A 21576-nucleotide genomic window follows, 5' to 3' on the forward strand; every position below is an offset into this window, starting at 1 on the left:
AGGCAGAGGGAAGTAACATGACTGCCCAGGGTCACCTGACTACTAAGTTTCTGAGGCCATATTTAAACTTGGGTCTTCTTCACTCCATACCCAGAACTCTTTATCTATCCATTGTGCCACCTGGCTTCACAATATGACTTGGGATACCATAAGCAACTCAAGAGCAGTGCGCGCACAAGACCAGTAGGTTGCTCAGTGGATAGAGCCACATCTGGAGATAGGAGGTCCTGATTTCAAATGTGACGTCAGGTATTTTCTAGCTGTGTGACCCTGGGCAAGTCACTTAACTCCCCTCCCCATCCCCCTAGCCCCTACTATTCTTCTGTCTTGGAATCAATACCTTGTATTGTTTCTAGGGAAGGTTTTTTGTTATTTGTTTTTAATTTTTATTTAATTAAGTTGATTTAGAATATTTTTCCATGTGTAAAGGGTAAATTTATGGTTGAGACTGAATGTAATAATTATTGGTCACCAAGGATTTAATTTCTTAAATCCTAAATGAAACACTCAAGTCAGAATGGAATTTTATGGTGATTTAATTACAATAGGAGGAAGAAATTGAGAGAGAGAGAGAAAGAGTTAACTCAAACTGCTCTGGCTCAGGCTGAGCCAGGCAGGAGTTCAAGGCCTTCGCCAAGGGCAGCCTTCCCCTGAGAGCCAAGGGAAAGGGGATTCAAGTCCTTTTCACTCATGTGACCGATTCAAGGAAGTTGTCTGAGGGAGCTCCTCCTGGCTCGAGTTCCAGGCACGAACTCACACCTAGCCCACCCCACAGGAAGTGACGAGAACTCCAGAGGCAGTTCTCTACATCACTGCCTGCGTCTCACATGTGCCAATGGTGGCTCAAGCTTGGTTTAGGACAGCCCAGGGGACAGTCAGTTGTTTCTGATTTTTCATTTGCTAGGACATGCCCGTGTAGTGTGGGTATGCACATTCCTGGGTGCTAGACCAAGCAAGATGGAGAAAATCTAAAAATCACAATGCCCCCTGATGATGATTGGGGGACTAGTCTCCTCAACTGATCACTAAACATAAGCATCCTGCACCCCAAAAATTTCTAATTGCAGGTGTATACAAAATTTTACCCTCTAAGAGGAAAACTACAATAGTTAGAGATAAGGGGGAAATAGAAGAGAGACAGCAAAACCAATGTTGTGCTGGGTGCATTGACAAAAGCCAATTAGGGGGCAGTCCTCTTTTGGCATAAGAGTGTACATTCAAAATAAATGTTCAATTAACCTTCAGTTCAAGCAACTGTATCCCAAGGTTCATTCTGGACCTTCCTGTAGTGTAAGGGTTAGGTATCTTTCTGCAAACAATTCATTCTCTGGACTTAGGAGTTAGCAAGCTTCTTTCCTGAAGATCTTTCTCAAACAAAATGTTTAAATCTTGGATTTTATGAAAATACAATCCCCCCCCTGAAGAAGGTGTTGAAAAACACTCAGTTCAGCTCAGGATGCAAGGTTTAGCTATGGGGGTGTGTGTCAATTAAAAAACAAAATAAAACAAAAAAAAAGAAAGAAAAAACAATGGAAGAAAAATGAAACCCTTTTATATTATGTGTGTGTATATATATATATATGTATATATATATATATATTAAAAGAAGAATTCAAAATCAGTATCAAAATGTCAAATCTAGGTATACAAAATTTTGAGTAAACAAGAACAAATTTCTTACAGGCCCTTGTATTAGGGTCCAATCAAAGTAATTTCTAATCCCACAAGTCTGTAGGGTAGAATGCAGTAATATTTAACTTACCCATTTGCATCCAAGGCTACAGGAAGTTGTCATATTAAAGGAAAGATAAAAGGACCAGATTATTATTTTGATAGGAAAGTATCATTCCCTTGCCTGATTTTACCTTCATTCTCAGGGATAGAGGGAGCCAGGATGATAGCCAAACTTTGGAACTTGTCTGTAAGTATTTTTACGAAGAGTGTGGATACAAGGAAGGCCTACGTCTTAATGTATGTCCAGCATCATAACCTCAAGTCTCACACTAGATTCAGGTCCTTTGTATTGGAAGTGCATCAATCCTATCTGGATTGATTTCTTCTTTTTTTTGACCTGTGTGCTTTTTGGCACTATTCAGTTAAGTCTGTGCTCCTTTTTGATCCCATTTCCTAGAATCAGACACAAACATTAATCACAGTACCATAACAACTATCAATAAATGGCAGGTTCCCACAGTCTAAAGCTGTTTGGGTATGTATTAATAATATAGCAAGTATATATATTTAAACTTATATTATTATAGAATAAAAATTAATATTGATTGTATATACCTTGAGTATATAGAAATGAGAAAAGGGAAAAATCAAATATTCTAATAAAATAAAAGAAAAGCAATAATAAAAATAAGGAAAAAGAGAAAAAATATTCAGGAATTCAATGTGTTGGGGGAAAAAAAGCATCCACTTGTCAATAGATTATTATCTCCAATGCATGTGTGTCAATTTCAATAGAAGATGCTCTCTTTACATTTGAGCAATGAATCTAAGAGTCCTTCTTTCCAATTCTTATAGATGTTGGAGTAGTTAACAATATTTGGAATGTCCTTCCCAGGAAGGCTGAGTTACTTCCGTATGCTGGAAGTTCTTTATATACACCTTGTCTCCTGGGTTCAGGTCATGAAGTGAAAAATCTAGTGGTCCGGCTTGTATTGCAGTTCCAGATTCATGGAGTTTGTGCAGTTTGTTATGTAATTCCTGTATATAGGAAGCAATAGTAGTATCTCCCCCTAATAATGATGTATATATGCCGGGGAGAAAGGCTTCGCCTGTATAGGCGGATATCCAAAAAGCATCTCAAGTGGTGAGATGTGTAGTTCTCCCCTGGGCCATAGTGCCAGAGGGAGAATTTCAGACCATTTTAAATGTCTCAGTGCATGATTTGCCAATCATACTTTTAAGTTCCCTGTTCATTCTTTCAATTTGGCCTGAGCTCTGGGGATGCTATAGAACATGAAATTTAGGAATTATCCCCAAGCAATAATATATATGATTTAGAACAGAATCAGTAAAATGACTTCCTCTATTTGATTCAATACATGCTGGCAGGCCAAAGTGAGGAATAATCTCTTTTAAAAGTACCTTAGCAACAAAAGCCACTGTGGCTTGGGCCATAGGAAATGCTTCTGGCCATCTGGTCAGTTGGTCTACTATGACTAGACAAAATTTATATTGCCCAGCCTTTGGCATTGTTATAAAATCTATCTGCAGGTGCTCAAAAGATGTGTAAGACAGAGGACGCCCACCAAAGGCTTTGCCATGAAAGGTGTGTTGGTTATATGCTTGGCAGGTAGAGCAGGCTGAACACACTTTAGAGGCTATAGTAGTTATACCAGGGGCTATCCATACTCTCAACAGAGTCCATGATGCCCTGTGTACCAAAGTAACCATTTTTATGAACAGATTGGCAAATTTGGTGATAGAAACTTCTATGGAGCAGGGGTTTTCCTTCAGATGACACCCATACTCTATTAATCTGTTTTGCTTTGAATTTTTGTTTCCATTTTTCCATTTCTTTTTCATTATAGGAAAGTGATCAATTTAAATCATCAATGGTTGTTAATGCTAAAATTAATTCAGGCCCTTCTATGGCTGCTAGCTTTGCAGCAGTATCTGCTTGGTCATTTCTCTTAGAGATAGGGTCTAAAAATCACACATAGTCATAAGAATCATATTCTTTCCTTCTCTTTCTCCCCACACCCCTCCCATAGCCCATGGGTAATTCCATTGGGTTTTACATGTGTCATTGATCCAGACCTATTTTCCGTGTTATTAATATTTGCACTAGGGTGATCATTTAGAGTCTACATCCCCAATCATATCCCCATCGACCCATGTGATCAAGCATTTCTTTTTCTTCTGTGTTTCTACTCCCACAGTTCTTCCTCTGAATTTGGATAGTGTTCTTTCTCAGAATTATCCTGGATCATTGCATTACTGCTAGTAGAGAAGTCCATTACATTTGATTGTGCCACAGTGTATCAGTCCCTGTGTACAATGTTCTCCTGGTTCTGCTCCTTTCACTCGGCATCAATTTTTGGAGGTCATTCAAATTCACATGGAATTCCTCCAGTTCATTATTCCTTTCAGCACAATAGTATTCCATCACCAACATATACCACAATTTGTTCAACCATTCCCCAATTAAAGGGCATCCCCTCATTTTCCATTTTTTTGCCACCACAAAGAGCACAGCTATGAATATTCTTGTATAAGTCTTTTTACTTATTATCTCGTTGGGGTACTAATCCAGCAGTGCTATGGCTGGATCAAAGGGCAGTCTTTTAACACCCTTTGGGCATAGTTCCAAATTGCCTTCCAAAATGGTTGGATCAATTCACAACTCCACCAGCAATGCATTAATGTCCCAATGTTGTCCCATCCCCTCCAACATTTATTACTTTCCTTTGCATCATGTTAGCCAATCTGCTAGGTGTGAGGTGATACTGCAGAGTGGTTTTGATTAGCATTTCTCTAATTATAAGATTTAGAATACTTTTTCATGTGCTTATTAATAGTTTTGATTTCTTTTATCTGAAAATTGCTTATTTATGTCCCTTGCCCATTTATCAGTTGGGAAGTGGCTTGATTTTTTTTTTTTTACAATAGATTTAGCTCCTTATAAATTTGAGTAATTTGAACTTTATCAGAGGTTTTTATTTTAAAGATTTTTTCCTAATTTGTTGCTTCCCTTCTCATTTTGGTTGCATTGGTTTTGTTTGTACAAAACCTTTTTAATTTAATGTAATCAAAATTATTTCTTTTACATTTTGTAATTTTTTCTAACTCTTACTTGGTCTTAAAAGTCTTTCCTTTTAGAGAAAGGTTTTTTGAAAAAAGAACAGCATTCCACAAATTAGCGGTCCCTGGACTAGCTGATCTTCATGCAATATTCCACCTCTGATTCTGTTTTAATACTAATTATTAGTATATTCCTTGACAATCAAGGGAATTTCCTCACCTGAGAATTCCCTGTAACAATGATGGTGAACCTTTTAGACAGAGTGCCCAAATTACACCTTCATGTGGCCTGTGAGGCCCCTGCCTTACCCCAGCCAGGGGAGGGAGGAAGCACTCCCATTTGGCTGTTGGGCAGAGGGGTGGGTAATGGGAGAAATATCCTCAGGCATGCATGGAGAGGGGGAGAGGAGCAGCCCCCTCTGACACAGCATGCATGCCATAGGTTTGCCAACATGGCCCTATAGCAATGAAATTACAGTATTATCCCCTATCTTTCTGTTGAGGGCAGGGATTATTTTATTTTTGACTTTTTATTCCTAGTGCCTAGGAACAATGCTTAGTATGTAGTAGGCAGATCATGAATACATGTTGAATGATTATTATTGGTGATTATTTTATGTGTGGGAAAAGTCATTAGTTGAACCAAAACCTACTTAATGCTTGCCTCAAAGTTGGTGAGATTGAGAGAGAGAGAGAGAGGGAGGGAGAGTGAGTATGTGTAGGTAGTCTTACAGCATTTGGTGGTCAATTTATTAACCACTCACCCTTTCTTCTACACTCTTTCTCATCTATCAATCCTCTCAAGTTCAGCCTCTACCACCAGTTGTTACACATTTATCCAATCTATTATTGACCCACCCATTGAATGAATAAAGTAGATTAAGTATTTGTCACTAGCAAAATAACACAGCTTGGTTTGATGAAGAGTATTTGATTTGGAGTCCACTTTGATTGCAATCCTATTTCTGTTAATTACTGCCTCTGACTTTAGGCAAATCCCTTAATTTTTCTGGACTTCAGTTTCCTCATCTGTAGGGGTTAGATTAGATGACATTCCTGGAACCTTTTGGACCTAAATTTATGATCTGCTTACACAGCTATCTATGAATATAGAGTCTTAGTTGTTCTACAGTTGAAAAATGAATTAACTTGGCAAAACTTAACTAGAAAACATCTAAGCTTTTTATATGTGATATTTTGTTATTGAGTCTTTTTTCAATCATTTCTGACTCTCCGCTTTGGGATTTTCTTGGTACAGATATTGGAGTGGTTTGCCTTTTCATTCTCCAGCTCATTTTACATTTGGGGAAACTGAGGCAAAAGGGCCAAGTGTCACATAGCTAGGAAGTATCCAAAGCCAGAGTGAAGAGGAGCCTTCCTGACTTTAGACCTGGAACATGTAATATTCTCTATTAAAATAAATTGAAGCAAACCTTAAGCAAATGTTTTATTTAATGATTATGCTTAGGGCAGACTTAAAAGAAATAAATTCAAAAGACTAAGAGATAAAGGATACATTCCCACCTATTTTAACTCTTTACTATTGTTAGTAATTTCCCTTTGGGGCTTCAAAAAGAGGGAGGAAGAGCCATACTTTCATTCTCTTGGTTCACTTTGTATTCAACATCTTCCCAAACCACCCATTCACACACACACACACCCTCCAGTGAAATTAATCTGTGCTGACCCCTACCAGATTTGCAGTTGTTTGGCATTGAGTTAGCTTTACCAGATTTTCTAACCCCAAATCTGCTCTTCTTTGGTCTCGCCCTCATTTGACTATCAGAAGGAAGAAAATACCAGAAAAAATCCCATACCCATATCTCTCTCTCCACCCCCACCTCTCCCCTTTTCTATCTCTCCCTCTTTTTTTATCTCCCTTTCCCTGTCTCTCTGTCTCTCCTCCTTCCCTCTCTCTCTTTCTCATCATCTCTGTTGCTCTCTCCCTGCTCTCTGTCTGTCTATCTCTGTCTGTGTGTCTCTTTCTGTCTTTGTGTGTTGCTGTGTCTCTGGCTGTCTGTCTCTCTTTAGCTTCCTGCAGAATGACCTTTCTAGATTCTCTCTGTGGAGAAAATGAAAAGTGTGTAGAATTCCATGTTTTACTTTTTCTTAAACAGCAGGAAGAACTTTTCTATCCTTTTCTCTCTTAACTGCTTAGGAGACCTTTTCATCTCTTCATTGTCTGGAAGCTCCCCATGCATAAATGTTTTGACATTTACACATAGCAGCTAGGGACTCATATGACTTTTAAGGTTTACAGAGCATTCTGTGGACATTATCTTACCTGAGCATTACTAATAATGACTGACATTTAGAAAGCATTTTAGGATTTGCAGGGCACTGTAGGTACATTGCATCACTGCATCCTTATAATCAGCCTGCAAAGTAGGTAGTTATTATTATTTTTTATTATTCTCTATTACATATACAAATATACATGTACATATACAATTCAAAAACATATACAAATTACATATATATATATACATGTATATATATATATATGCATACACACAGATACTAGGCAAGCTTTTAAAAGAATGCATTATAAGAGGCGGCTAGCTGGCTCAGTGTATTGAGAACCAGTCTAGAGACAGGAGACCCTGGGTACAAATATGGCCTCAGGCATTTCTTAGCTGTGTGATGTTGGGCAAGTCACTTAATCCCAATTGTCCAACCCTTGCTGTTCTTCTACCTTGAAACCAATATTTTGTAGCCATTCTAAGACAGAAGATAAGCTCTAAAAAAATCTATAGCAATTATTTGCTTTATATAACTCTTGAAGTCACTTTTGCCTTATATAATACTTAAAGATTTTTAAAAGGATCATGTCCCCGTGAGGTTGCTAGGAAAGGTAGTTATTATTTTCCCCACTTAACAGAAGGTGAAACTAAAGCTCAGAGGTTTAAATATTTGTCCCAAGACATACAACATGTAAAGGGCAGAGCTTATATTCAAACTCAGACCTTCTGACTCGGAGTCTCTTTAGACACATAAATATTGTGAATTTGTGGATGTGGGAAGAATAAACAATGGGGAGAGAAAGTATTGGAGTCACGTGGGGCAGTTTGAGTAATGCTATATGAAAATGAGCCTTAAAAATAATTTTTTTACTTTTTATTTTTTAAAATACATTTGTAATACCTATTTTTACATCATCTATATTGCCCAATGTCTTCCTCCTTCCTCTTTCAAAGAGCTAGACTTTATAGCAAAGGTTTTAAAAATATGGCAAAAAACCAGTTCATCCAAACTCTCCAACATATATTGATGGTCTGATAATATATGCAGTATTCGACACTTATAGTATCCTGGCTTCACAAAAAAGTAGTTGGATGTGCCTTTTCACGACTCATTTTTGGGATCAAATTTAGTCATTTAATTTCATTGTTGTTGTTCAGTTGTTTGGTCACATCCAATTCTTTGTGACCCCACAGACCATAGTACATCATTCCAATGGCTTATTCTTTAGCATTTTAGCATTGTTCATGGGTTAGTCTTAGGAAAGATACTGGAGCAGTTTGCCATTTCATTCTTGGGTAGATCACTTTTTCTCAGAACTCCAACTCTGACCTGTTTGATTTCTGTAAGTTCATAGTATTATTGAGCTATGTAAGTTCATAGTATTATTGAGCTATGCAAACTCCTCCATCATGATGAGACCATGAACCAAGAAGGGTTTAATTTCATAGCATTTGGTTTTGATCATTTTGTTCTTGATAGATATGATAGATAAATTATTAAGTATTTACTTTGTGCCAGGCATTATGTTCAGCATTGGAAATCCGCATGTGAGCAGGTTAGATAGTACTTCCTTGCAAAGAGCTTGTTGCCTAATGGGGAGGCCATCACATAAAGGAGAGCTGGAATAATGGGGGTTCAGACATGGTGGCCAAATGGCATAGAGATGGTTGAAAACTAGCATGGAGTCCTGGTTCATTACAAACCAGGTTGAAAAATAATCTATCAGAGGGGGTGGCTAGGTGGATCAGTGGATTGAGAGCCAGGCCCAGAGATGGGAAGTCCTGGGTTCAAATCTGACCTCAGACACTTCCCAGCTATGTGACTCTGGGCAAGTCACTTAACCCCCATTGCCCAGCCCTTAGTGTTCTTCCGCCTTGGAGCCAATTCAGAGTATTATTCACTGAACCTAAGGGTATAAAAAAATAATCTCTTAGATGCTGGCTTTCTAGAGGCAAAGTCCAAGGTCCTAGTGGGAAGGACAATGAGAGTGGTGATTGGAGTACAGGTGGTGTGATAGGGAGATGGTGAGTAATGGAGAAACTTGTTTCAGGCAGCATAAAGCGAAATCTCCTCTATTAGAGTTCAGTTTCCCCAAGGCACAAGTCTAAGGTTGTGATGGGAACCTTGTTCTTTGCATTTATGTTGTTGTAGTACTGTGTATGTGTATGTGTATATCTATATAGATATTTTCCTCCTAGTTCTGGTTGCTTTACTTGCTTCCTGGGCTTCTCTGCATTTGTCATATTAGTCATTTCCTAGATAAAGTTATGTTCTAACACGTTCATAGTTTGTGACTTGTTAAGCCATTCCCACATTGATTGAGCAAGGAATTTTAAGAAGGGTTCCTAGCTTGGTGGAGAAGAATGAAGAGAAAGGCAAGAGCTACATGGTGACTTGAAAGGGGAAAGTAGCTGAGTGGGTTCAGGTGAGAGCAAGCATGTTTCTTTGGTTGGAAGAGAGGGAACTATAAGGAATAAATGTTGTTAGATAAAGAAAAGGACAATTGATTGAGGGTCTGAAAAACAACAGAAACTCCTTCCCTGTTAACATTCCCTCTAAATAGACTAATCAGAGAATTCCGAGTTCTCCTTGTGCAGGGAAGAGAAGCACCTCACCCCCCATCTGAGAAATGTTCTTCGCTCTATGTGATTCAGTGGGAAAGAACACTGGTTCTATAGTCAAAAAATACAGGTTTAAATTCTGCCTCTGATGCTTACTTGCCTCTGTGACCTTATCCCTCCCTCCCCAGTTTTTAGTGCTCATTCCTTCGTGAAATTAATAATAATAGCAAGAGTTTGAAAATATTATCATATTTTATTCTCAAAACAACCCTGTAAGGTAGCTGCTTAATTATTACTATTATTTATTATTATTCTCACAAGGTAAAGAAACTGTGGCACACAGAGATTAAGTGACTTGGCCAGGATCACACAACCAGTAAGCATCTTAGGCTAGATTTGAGCTTGGGTCTTCCTGACTGTAGAGTCTGCTGCCACTGGCTGCCTGGTAAAATTGCTTTGTATATGCTTCATATTTACTTAGTACATATTATTTTCTCCCTTTCTCCTTCCTGTAGAATGTAAGCTTCTTGAGGCAAAAGACTGCTTTGTTTTTGTATCTCTGATGACATACAGTAGAAGCTTAATAAAATTTTGTTGACTGATGAATAAGTTGAATGTTCAGATGTTTATTAAACTGAATAGAATTGAATTGAACAGATGAGATGCACTCAGGAGAGGAAATATAGCCCTTTTTTTCCAAGAATATAATTGAAAGAAACTGCATACAGATGAAGAAAAGTTGCTGTGAGTGTACAGAACATGGTGATTTCAATTATAGCTTGACTTCTTGCTTAAGGAGATCACCCTGTCTCAATATGCCTAGCTATAAATAAAAGGTTAAATTTTCCTTTGAGAAGACTTAGATATACCTTCAAGAATGTAAATGGAATGACACATTGAATAAGACAAAGGACAGCTAGGTAGTTCAATGGAGAGAGAGCCAGACTTGGAGATGGGCGTTCCTGGATTCAAATCTGGCCTTGGACTTTTCCTCCTGTGTGATCTTGGGCAAGTCATTTAACTCCAATTACCTCACCTTTATCATCCTTCTGCCTTGGAACCAATATTCCCCAACCCCACTTCAAAGGAATGTGCTGTGGGCATTTTCATTCTCCAAACACTTATGTTCTAGGTGATACGGTGGGGAGAGAGTCAGGAAGACCCATTTGACTAGTTGTGTGTCCTTGGGCGAGTTTTAACTAAGTTAACCCTGTTTGCCCCAGTTCTCAAATGTCAAACAATCTGGAGAAGGAAATGGCAAGCCACTCCAGTATCTCTGCCAAGAAAACCCCAGATGGGGTCATGAAGAGTCAGATACAACTGGACAACCACCAGAGATCAATGACGTAAGGATTCAAGGGTGCACAGCTATTAAGCAATAGAACCAAGAATTCATCTCAGATCTTTGACTCTTAAATCCAGATTGTTATTCACTCATTCATCCATTGCATTCATTAAACACTATCAAGGCACTGTGCTAGGTGATGTATTTGATAGAGTTCTTCAGGACATGTTCCTGATCCACAGCAAATTCATAATCAAGTAGTGAAGGCAAGTACCATGTCAGTGGTACAGAGTAAGGAGTAGAGAATTCAGTGAGATCATTTCCATCCAGGTTATCTGGGAAGATTTCATGGAATAAGTAACATTTGTTCTGGGCCTTGAATTGTTGGTAGAGCAGTTGCCAGTTCTTAGTCATTTATCATTTCATTCACCACTACCTTTAATCTAAGATAGAATATTTGAAAGTCAAAGGGCTTTACTCAAATTTCAGTAGCATAGAAGGTCAGTATGCAAAAGTGAAGGAATTAGGAGCAGTGAGGTGGTTTGGCTGATAAAGAGCCAGGCCTAGAGATGGGAGATCATGTGTCCAAATGTGGCCTCAGATACTTCCTCTAGCTGTGAGATCCTGGGCAAGTCACTTAACCCCCATTGCCTAGCCTTTAACACTCTTCTGCCTTGGAACCAATACTTGGTATCCATTCTAAGACAGAAGTTAAAAAAAAAAAGAGTGAAGGGACTTGCTGAGGGTCACATGAGTAGTTAGAACTCAGATCTCATTAGGACTGAGAGGCAAATAGAACCAAAAAAAAAATTATTAGTGTAGCCCCTAGATCCCCCACCCACCAAAAAAAAAAAGTGTGGTTGGTAGAAATGAGAACTAAGAAATCCTAGACAGGGAGGTGAGATTAGCTTAAATTTCTTATTTCTTTTCCTCTTCTCCTTTATATCCACCTACTATCCCTGGGAAGTTTGTGAAGTTTGCCAACATAGAAGAAGACACTCCTTCCTATCATCGGAGCTATGATTTCTTCGTGTCGCGATTCAGTGAAATGTGTCACTCCAGCCATGATGATTTGGAGATCAAGACCAAGTGAGTAGGCAGTGGGATAAAAGGCTGGGGAATTGGAACACTGCTCTGCTAATGACTAAGTCACAGTCTTTGAGGAATTTCTGATTATCCTCCTACCATTTAAAAAAATATAGACAGACAGACAGATAGATAAGATAGAAAGACAGATAGATAGACAGATAGAGACAAACAGACAGACAGATAGAAAGAAAGAACCATACACACCTTCACACACACTCTTAAAAAATTATTCCCCCAGACAAGACTAGTCTGAGTTCACGTACTTTGGATCTATATCCATTCAGAACAATAGCTTATATACCCCTATGAATGTATTTACTATTTCAAAGTAAAGGCATTCAGTGTAATAGCCTAGTAAAAAAAAAATAGTAACAAAACATTTCCTCCATAAACCTGGAATATATCTGTTCCACAACTACACACACCATCTCGTATAAGAGCCATCAGAGAGATATATACAAAGAGGATGTATGGGTCTGTGGCATGTTTGGTGGTGGTGGTGGGGAACATACCACTGATGTTACTGAGCTTCTGACTTCCAATAGTATCACTGCATTCCTCCTTCTGTGCCTGCCTCCTGCACCATTCTAGAAAACATGTAATCTTCACTTGGGCATGACTTTCCTGATCTTGTGAGTGCTGTTAAAAACATAGCTTCACTCTGTGTACTTCCAGCTTCTGGCTTCAGCTAACTTCCTTACCTGGAGTGCTATCTTTTCCCCATGAGATTAATGGACTCTGCCAAGCTTTTTCAGATTAAAATCCATAGGCTTTTTGCCAGTTGTTTTAGAAAGTAGAAACCCTTATCAATCATCATACTAGTAAAAATTCTTTGTGGTGGGGAAAAAGCCTATTATTTCCTTTTTTTCTCTCTCCAGGGATTGGTCTGATTTTTCCTTTCAGAGTCTACTAGAAAAATGCTCAATCTCAGGCTGGAGAGTCTTTGCCTTCAGTCTTAGTTTATGTATTTATTTTCTTTAGTGCAGTTAGTTTCTTTTTTAGAACCCTTATCCAGTATAAAAAACAAATATACTTTTTAAAAAATGCAAAAAAGAAAGAAGGTATGATGGAAAATAGGCTTAATGAGAGACCCTCATGAAGTAGAAATCTGAGAGGTAGAAGTATAAGTTTACCACCTAGTTATGTGTTTTCTTGTTTAATCCTCAATGTTTAAATTACATCTTAAAAAGCATTCACTTCAGAGGCGAGGCTCTTAGTAAACTAGCAATCCTTCTTGGGGTCCAGGGTCTTCTGCATTCCAAAACATCTGCCATTGTACCATGTGAACAAATGAGTATATGTGTCGCTGTGTGTAGGGGGAATAAAATTAAGCCTAAAGCAGCAAGGTCATTAATTTTCCTTTAGCAAGCAACATTCTTGCCTGTATTATGTATACACTGCTGATTTCAAGCTTTGTTACAAAAACAGACAAATCTGCCTCACTTTCTGTCGTTTGCTGCAGACTCCTGGTTGCTTTTCCTTTCCAGATGTTATTAAGTTGAAAAAAAAAAAAAGCAATAGTAAAATTGGGGCTAAGAAAAGAAAAGGAGAAAAAACTGTGTGGGGACTTAGATTAAAATTCTTAGTAAAATTGTACCCCCAATAGATTTAAAAGCCATTTTTTTAAAGGATGATGAAATAACCTCCCTTGACAAAATAATGCCACATTTTTAGAGTATATCTTTGAACAAAGATTAAATTGATCCTCAAAACCAATTTGAGAGTAGAACAAATATACACACATATATGAGTACATATACAAATATGAATATACAAACAAATATACATGCACAGAAACATGTTTGTGTGCACACATACCAACATAAACATACAGAAACACCTCTATAGGTCACTTTTGATGTTATACTCTGATGCTTTCTCCTCAATATAGATACCCACAAATAAGCAAGCACACAAACCCCACAAATACATACAGGTATGCTTATCTATGTCCCCGATACTGATATATAAAAATAATCAACCAAATAGAGTTTTACACATGCAAGGTACAAATAGTTCTCTTTATGGAACCTACCTCTGCCTTACATGCATCCTGGAGGTAAGAAGACCTGTGAGTTGACAGGAGTAGCTACAGTGCTGTAAGCTCAAACTCACAGCTGCTGTCCTGAATGGGGGATATGAAGGGTAAATTCAGCCTGTGCTTTTCCCACTTTACATTTCTTTTACCAAATGCCCAGGTTTGATCTTGCCTCATTTACAGTGGAGTTTAAAATATATAGATCATTACACAATAAACGATTTATGCCCCCATTCTTATTTTTAAAATTAATTTCTTAAAATGCTTGGCTTCTGTCTTAGTGTCAATTCTAAGGTAGAAGAGGGGCAAGGCAGTGGACTTACGCGTCGGCTATGGGGGGTGGGGGGGAGGAAAAGAAAATGATCTATGTCTTTAACGAATAATGCTTGGAAATGATCAAATAAAATATATTAAAATAAAAAAAATAAAAAAAAAGAAGAGGAGCAAGGGCACAGCTTTGAGTTCACCCATGGTCACACAACTAGGAAATGTCTGAGGCCACATTTGAACCCAGCTCCTTCTCCCTCCAGGCCTGGTGCTCTGTCTACTGTGCTATGAAGCTACACTTCTCATTCTTATTAAGATTTTTTTCTCCTTTCAAATTTGTGACTCAGGGGACTATGCACTCATTATAAACCAGAGTACATTCATTGAACAGTTAGTAATAAGAGACAACATTTAGATTCCTGAAGGGCTGGCAATGTTTCCAGCAAGGTCTGACCATCCATCTTCCTAGTGGTTGCAGCTGTTTCCCTAAATATCCAAGTGCTCAGTCTCACTTTCACCCAAGAACTGGACAAGCTCAGAGGCCACATGATGTTGTTTTTCAGTCATTTCAGTTGTGTCTTAGTTTTCGTAACCCCATTTAGAGTTTTCTTGGCAAAAATATCGAAGTAGGTTGCCATTTCCTTCTCCAGCTCGTTGTACAAATGAGGAAACCGAGGGAAATGGGACTAAATGACTTTCTTAGGTTTACAGAGCTGGTAAGTGTCTGAGACCAGATTTGAAGTTGGCAAGAGGAATCTTCCTGATGCCAGAGCCAGGACTCTATCCAATGTGAGGGGACTTGTAGATGAGTGTTACCAACTATCCCCCTTAAAGTCATCCAGAAGGGAGGAGCATTTTACCATGCTTGGTGAGGAGCAATCCTTAGTCTTAACTCCTGTAGAGTGAGCATTTTCTGACTAATTGTTTCTTCCTCTGGATGGTCCCTGGAGGGTCTTTGTTGTCTTCAGCATCACCATGAGTTGCCCTGATGGATGGGGATCCTTAGGAACTCATGGCAGTCCTTCCTGCCCTTGCTGTGTCTTAAGCCAGCTTCCTGTGTTTCCTTCTTTGGGCTTGTCCCTGTACACTTGCCATAAAATCATCTCCTCCCTTGGTTTCCAGTGTCTGCCATTGCACAGAACTAATGAATCTTTCTGTCAATTCCATTTACCCCAATCCCCTAAGACTGTGCAAACTGCAGGTGCCTCCCCTCCCTCTGAGACCTTCTGGATAGGAGTGATATGAGGAAATATTAAGGAACTTGGTGCATCTGGTGCAACACCAACGTAGGCACATCCATGGCTCAGCACTCATTGCTTGCCTTCCTCTCACTTCTCCCTTTATAAGCAAAGACTTACAGAACTGCACTTAGTAGGTATAATGAAAAGGCCACTAGATCTGGAATCAGACCTGGGTTCAAGTTCTCCCCTCCACCATTTAGTAGTGTGTGACTTGGAGCAAATCCCTTCACCTCTTCCAAGCTTTAGTTTTCTTTATCTACAAAATGTCAATAAACACTTAAGCTACTTCTCAAAGCTGTTGTGAGGAAAATAAATTGAAAAGCATCCTGTAAACATGAGATGCTATTTTTTTTTGTCTTTTTCAAGGGAGCTATTCATATGAATTCATAAACTTGTGCATATATATATATTACATTTATAAATATGTAAGTACATTCACACAGAGACTCACCCACGTAGAAACATATCCCTCAGTTATAACCACAGGGATAGAAATGCACATAAGTATATGGCCACACAGACATAGTCAAAGAAATACCCATTCATGCATGTAAGTACACACAAAAACCAATTGACATTGGAAGGGATTCCAGTTTACAGTCCATTTGAGGAGGGAAGACGTAGATCCTCATAGCAACGGGGAACAAAGGGTATTCAATATAAGGCTAAATTGTGATACAGACAGCCTTTATAATATAATTTGAGGAAATGGAGGGATAAATGTGGACTAGAGCTCCTACCTAGCCAGCTCCTCAGTGGATCATCTTTGAGTTGACCTGCTTGTTTTACCAGTAGAGGCTGGATTTTTCATCAAAATAAAATGGATGCTTGGATCGAAGTCTTTGACAGTGGTTACATCTGGGCAACTTTTATAGAATTGAAGGGTAGAGAGAATCTAACTTTCCCCCATTAATTAGTTGGTTCTCTAGCACTGATGGGATGGCTAAGTGATTTTAGAGAGTGTGAAGTGAAAACTTCCCAGGTCCACACAATAGCTTCCACCTTGTCTTGGGAAACCAGGGCGGAACAAGAATGTGGAGAGGCTCTAATTCTTTCCTCCCAGCTGTACAATATCCCATTTTCCCTCTTTCCAGCCCAAGCCACCCAAATCCTCAGTGGCTAGAACCAACTACAAGCATGAGGAGCTTTCTTTATTCTTTAGTAGGTGACCCTACCATCCATTTACTCTAAAATAGTTAGGAATTGGCAGTAAATCTAAGGTTTTCTTTAAGCAGCTAAAGGTTTGGGCATTCTCATAGTATTCTATTTTTATTATTATTATTAAGTGAGGCAGTGTGCCAAGGGCAGGGAGATGTGGAAATATAGAGAGCTGGACTAAAAATCAAGAAGACTCAGATTCAAATCCTGCCTCTGACACAGAGTGGGTGTGTGACCCTGGGCAAATTTCTTAACACTTCAGTACCTCAGACAACTTTCCAAAACAATAAATTACAGACCAGGTACCAGTCTGCATTGGGAAAGGGAGCCACTTCACAGTCCTCTCCTCTTCCCTACTTCCACCATCCATATACCAATAAGTCATTCTTTTCTCTCAGCTAAACATTCTCATTTCTTTTATCTGATCTTCATGTGACATGATCTCAAGGCCTTTCCACATTCTGGTTTCCCTCTTGGATGCTATCCAGGTCATCAAAGTCCTTCCATAAGTTTGGGTGATCAGAACAATATTCCAGATGTTGCCCGATCAGAAGAGGCTTTGGTCAGTCAACAACAGCTGACCTGATATATAGCAGTGATTTATTAAGGGTCTCCTATATGCCTAGCACAGTGCTATGTGTCGAGCATGAAGAAAAGCAAAACTAAACCCTGTCCTAAAGGATTGTACATTCGAATGGCAGAGAAAACACACAAATCACTGCATACATATGAGAAATATACAAAGTAAATTGAAAGCAATCTCAGAGGAAAGGCACTTGTCAAGTTGTTTGTGGAGGGAGACGGGGAGGAATTCTGGGAAATACTTCCTCCTGCACAAGGTGGGATTTGAGCTGGATCTTGAAGGAATCCAGGAAAGCTAAGAGCCTGCAGTGAGGAGAGGTGCGATATAGGGAGATAAAGTGTCTTGTACAAACAACAGCAAGGAGGCAGATGTCGCTGGATTATAGTAGGGGAAAGAAGTCCACAAGGCAGCAAATAGGCAAATTGTGAAGAGTTTTCAATGCCAAACAGAAGACTTTCTTTTTGATCCTGGTGATAATACCTGCTGTAGTTTATTGAATAGAGAAGTGACAGTCAGGTCTGTACTTTAGGAAGATCATTTTTGAAGCCTAGGGTCACACCCAAACAGCCTTTTTGGCTACCATATCATGTTGAGCTTACAATTCATTCAAACACTGGGATTTTCTCCCTCTCCCCCAATAAGTCTAGTAATGCCTCCCCTATATTCTGGTTGCAAAGCATAGAGTTCCTAAGGTTTTCTTTCTTGTTTATTTATTTACTTTTTGTGATGGAGGGCAATTTATCCTTTCTTTTTTGGGGGGGGGGGTTTATATCTTTATTTCTGAATACATTTCTCCCTACCCAGTAAGCAAATAAATTGTAACAAATACAAAAGAGGACTTTTTTTATTCAAAGATATTTTATTTTCCCAATTACATGTAATCATTTTCAACAAACATTTTCTGAAATTATAAGAGCCAAATTATCTCCCTCTCTCCCTTCCCTTCTCCCTTTCAGAGATGGTGATTTGTAGAGAACAGTTTTGACTCATGTTAACAGATGGGGCATGGTCTTAGGAATAAATGAAAATATTGTCTACATAGACAGATTTGGGACTTAGGTAAGTTTCTACCCATTAGCCAAGAGGTAGCCTAATGGCAGAGGCCAGTATCCCTAAGTCTCTACTTCTGCCCCACTGTGGTGGCCTCTACAAAAGTGGCCAATATCCCTGGGTACTGTAATAAATAGTAATAAGGGACTATATTGATTGGTAATTGATAAGTAACAGATCAGACAGTTATCTTCTTTCTTCTGTCTTCCCTCTTCCCTCTTCTTTTCCTCCCTTCCTCCCTCTCTTCAGCCTCTCTTTTCCTCCACTCCCCCCTTCTTCTCTCTTTTTCTTCAAAATCAACTCAGGGGTGAGTTTATGATGTTTCAAATGAAATACCTTTTCTTTTCTCTATCTTAAATAAAAGGTTTATTGGGGGAGACAGGGAAGGATAAGGAAATGGAAGGAAAGAGATTTGGGTTTTCCCTATCACTAGGATGAGTCTTAGATTGGAGGATGGTGGAATATAGTTCAATTGAGAGGAATGGCTGATAGATCTGGAAGTTCAGTCACTATCACAACAGAGCAAGTCAGAGAGAGAGAGAGAGATCTGGACTTTTGTCCTTTCTTCAGTCTCCAAAATCAAGAGAAAAACCTTTTCTTCCCTCTTTCAAGCCACAAAAGTTCAGCCCACAGTTGGTCTGGCTTCCAACTGCCTTTCCCAGTAACATTCCAAAAAGAACACTCTCGTTTGACTGACAGGTCATCACTCAACTACTCCAACCTCCTGCTACAAAATCATTCTCAATTTCTCACTTCCACAATATATCCTCCCTTTTCATCTTTGGAAAAAAAAATGCAACCAGCATTTTTTTAATGTTACTTACCTTTTAGACATATATTTTTTGGTTAAATTTCCAACTATCTAATTCTTTTTTTTTTTAATTTTTAAACATTATTTTATTTGGTCATTCCCATACATTATTCATTGGAAACAAAGATCATTTTCTTTTCCTTCCCCCCCCCCCACCTCCCGCCACCCCTCCCCTAGCTGACTCGTGATTCCACTGGGTATCACATGTGTCCTCAATCTGAACTCATTTCCATGTTATTGGTTTTTGCATTAGGTTGTTCATTTAGAGTCTCTCCTCAATCATGTCCCCTCAACACCTGTAGTCAAGCAGTTGCCTTCCCTCAGTGTTTTTACTCCCACAGTTTGTCCTCTGCTTGTGGATAGTGTTTTTTCTCCTAGATCCCTGCAGATTGTTCAGGGACATTGCATTGACACTAATGGAGAAGTCCATTACGTTCTCTTGTACCACAATGTATCAGTCTCTGTGTACAATGTTCTCCTGGTTCTGCTCCTTTCACTCTGCATCAATTCCTGGAGGTTGTTCCAGTCTCCATGGAATTCCTCCACTTTATTATTCCTCTTAGCACAATAGTATTCCATCACCACCATATACCATAATTTGTTCAGCCAAGAGGACATTTTAAAAATATCTCAAAGCTTATCTACATGTCAATGAAGTCTTGACAGCTTTTACAATATTTCACACCCATAGTAATCTCCCACAGCCTTTGCAAGGGGAGAGTTTATTTTCTCATCATTTTTTCTAGTCTTAAACTTCTTTTAAAAAAATGCTTTTATTTCAAAATTATTATAATATATATATTATATATAATAAAAATTATTATATAATAATAAATTATTATTATTATGTTTATTTTTAAATTTAACAGTAAAAGATAAGGGAAATACCTGATCAATTTGACAAATTTCCCAATCAACTTGATGAGATCTCTGGATGAGAGGGAGTGAGACTTTTCTTGGAGGCATTTGAGGACCAGCTCCTTTTGGAGTGTGGCTCTGTCCAAGCTGCTGAAGTCTCTTGGGCTGAGAAAATCCATCCTTAGGAACTTGTGTCTGATGTGTGTTCAGAAGTTGTGGACTTCTATCCCAAGTTAGCCACTCCAGGTTATTAGAAGGTGATAATAGGCTCTGATCCCCGCCCCAACACACACACACACACACTTTCACTTGCTGCATCCGGGTCTTTTTTCTGATAACAGCTAACAGCAGAGGTCACAGAAGAAGCAAGTAGAATCCCCAGTATTTTAATTTGGGTCCAAAGCCTCCAAATCCTAGTGTTCTTTCTATTAGGGAATTTCGCCCTCCAGAGAGTGTGCCCTGATAGAAATGTTCATAGAACCAAAACCAATTTTCTTGGCATTCAGTTCTCCATTGTGGGAAAGAAGGGGCTGACATCCTGGGGTTTCATGTTCCACAGACATTAGTGGCTTACTGGTAACTGATATCGAACCAGAGAACAATGTTGTCTTTGCCATCTACCATTTTGTTTCTGACTGAAACTTTGGATTCCAAGGGAGCTAGAAAGTACATTGGAGGCCACTTTGTCCAACCCCCTTCTTTTTCAGATAGAGAAATCAAAGCCTAGAAATGTTAAGACTTGCCTAAGATCACACAGGTACTAAGTGTCTGAGGCAGTATTTGAACTGAGGTCTTTCTGATTCCAAGTCCAACAAACAGTCTGACCATGATGCCATGCTGCTGAAGGTTCACATCTACCTGCCTCAATTTGAGTAGTGGAAGGGGCTCAGTCTGGGAGCAGTTTTAGGTGGGGAGCCTGGAACAGCTGATCTGTAAGGGTTGGAGCCAGCAAAGGGCCACCAAGGGGCTTTGCAATGGTCAACTGGGACATTCTAAGACTTTGGTCCATTCTGGACAGGGTCTAAGCTTAGAACCATCTCATTTTTCCCAAGCTATCTGGTCACTTGAAATAGAAGAATTGTTCTGCTGAGGGGCTGTCATTGTACCCTCTGGTAGCCTCATCCTCCCCTCCAGGGCAGTTCAGAAAGCTGATCTGTAGGGCTTGAAGCTCCTTGATACCACTTTGCCATTTTCCCCCCACAGGATCCGTATGTCAGGCATCAAAGGCCTGCAAGGGGTGGTGAGGAAGACAGTGAATGATGAGTTGCAGGCCAACATCTGGGACCCACAGCACATGGACAAGATTGTCCCTTCGCTGCTGTTCAACCTGCAGCATGTAGAGGAATCTGAGAGGTGAGAGAGGGTGCTTCTGTATGGGATGGGGTGAGACAAGCTAACCCCTGGCCCATAGGACCCTGAGCTGCTCCACACACACACACACAGAGCCAGGGAGCCTGAACTCCTCCTGGCTTCGGTTACCCATTTGGCAACTGATTCCTTGGGTGACCTTGGGCATAACCTTCGTCATTCCTTTGTCACCCTTGGTCACACACTACCTCCATTTCTGCATTTGTAAGGGAAGGACAGTAATAGTCCTGAACTCCCTAGAGGCCAGTGGTTGGGATGGACTTTGAAC

General features: G+C 39.4%; 1 protein-coding gene across 4 annotated transcripts in view; it reads left to right on the top strand.

Annotated features, from left to right (window-relative positions):
• Positions 1-21576, top strand: part of EFR3B (EFR3 homolog B) — a 133197-nt gene that overhangs the window by 75485 nt on the left and 36136 nt on the right. For 3 of the 4 annotated variants that reach the window (XM_007475928.3, XM_007475929.3, XM_007475930.3), the window contains exons 5-6: positions 11813-11934; positions 21144-21293. In XM_007475928.3, coding sequence (XP_007475990.1) covers positions 11813-11934; positions 21144-21293 — 272 coding nt within the window. The remainder of the gene's footprint in view (positions 1-11812; positions 11935-21143; positions 21294-21576) is intronic. The other variant, XM_007475931.3, reaches the window with a different exon arrangement.

This window comes from Monodelphis domestica, chromosome 1 (genome assembly GCF_027887165.1).
Source record: "Monodelphis domestica isolate mMonDom1 chromosome 1, mMonDom1.pri, whole genome shotgun sequence".
Taxonomy (NCBI): domain Eukaryota; kingdom Metazoa; phylum Chordata; class Mammalia; order Didelphimorphia; family Didelphidae; genus Monodelphis; species Monodelphis domestica.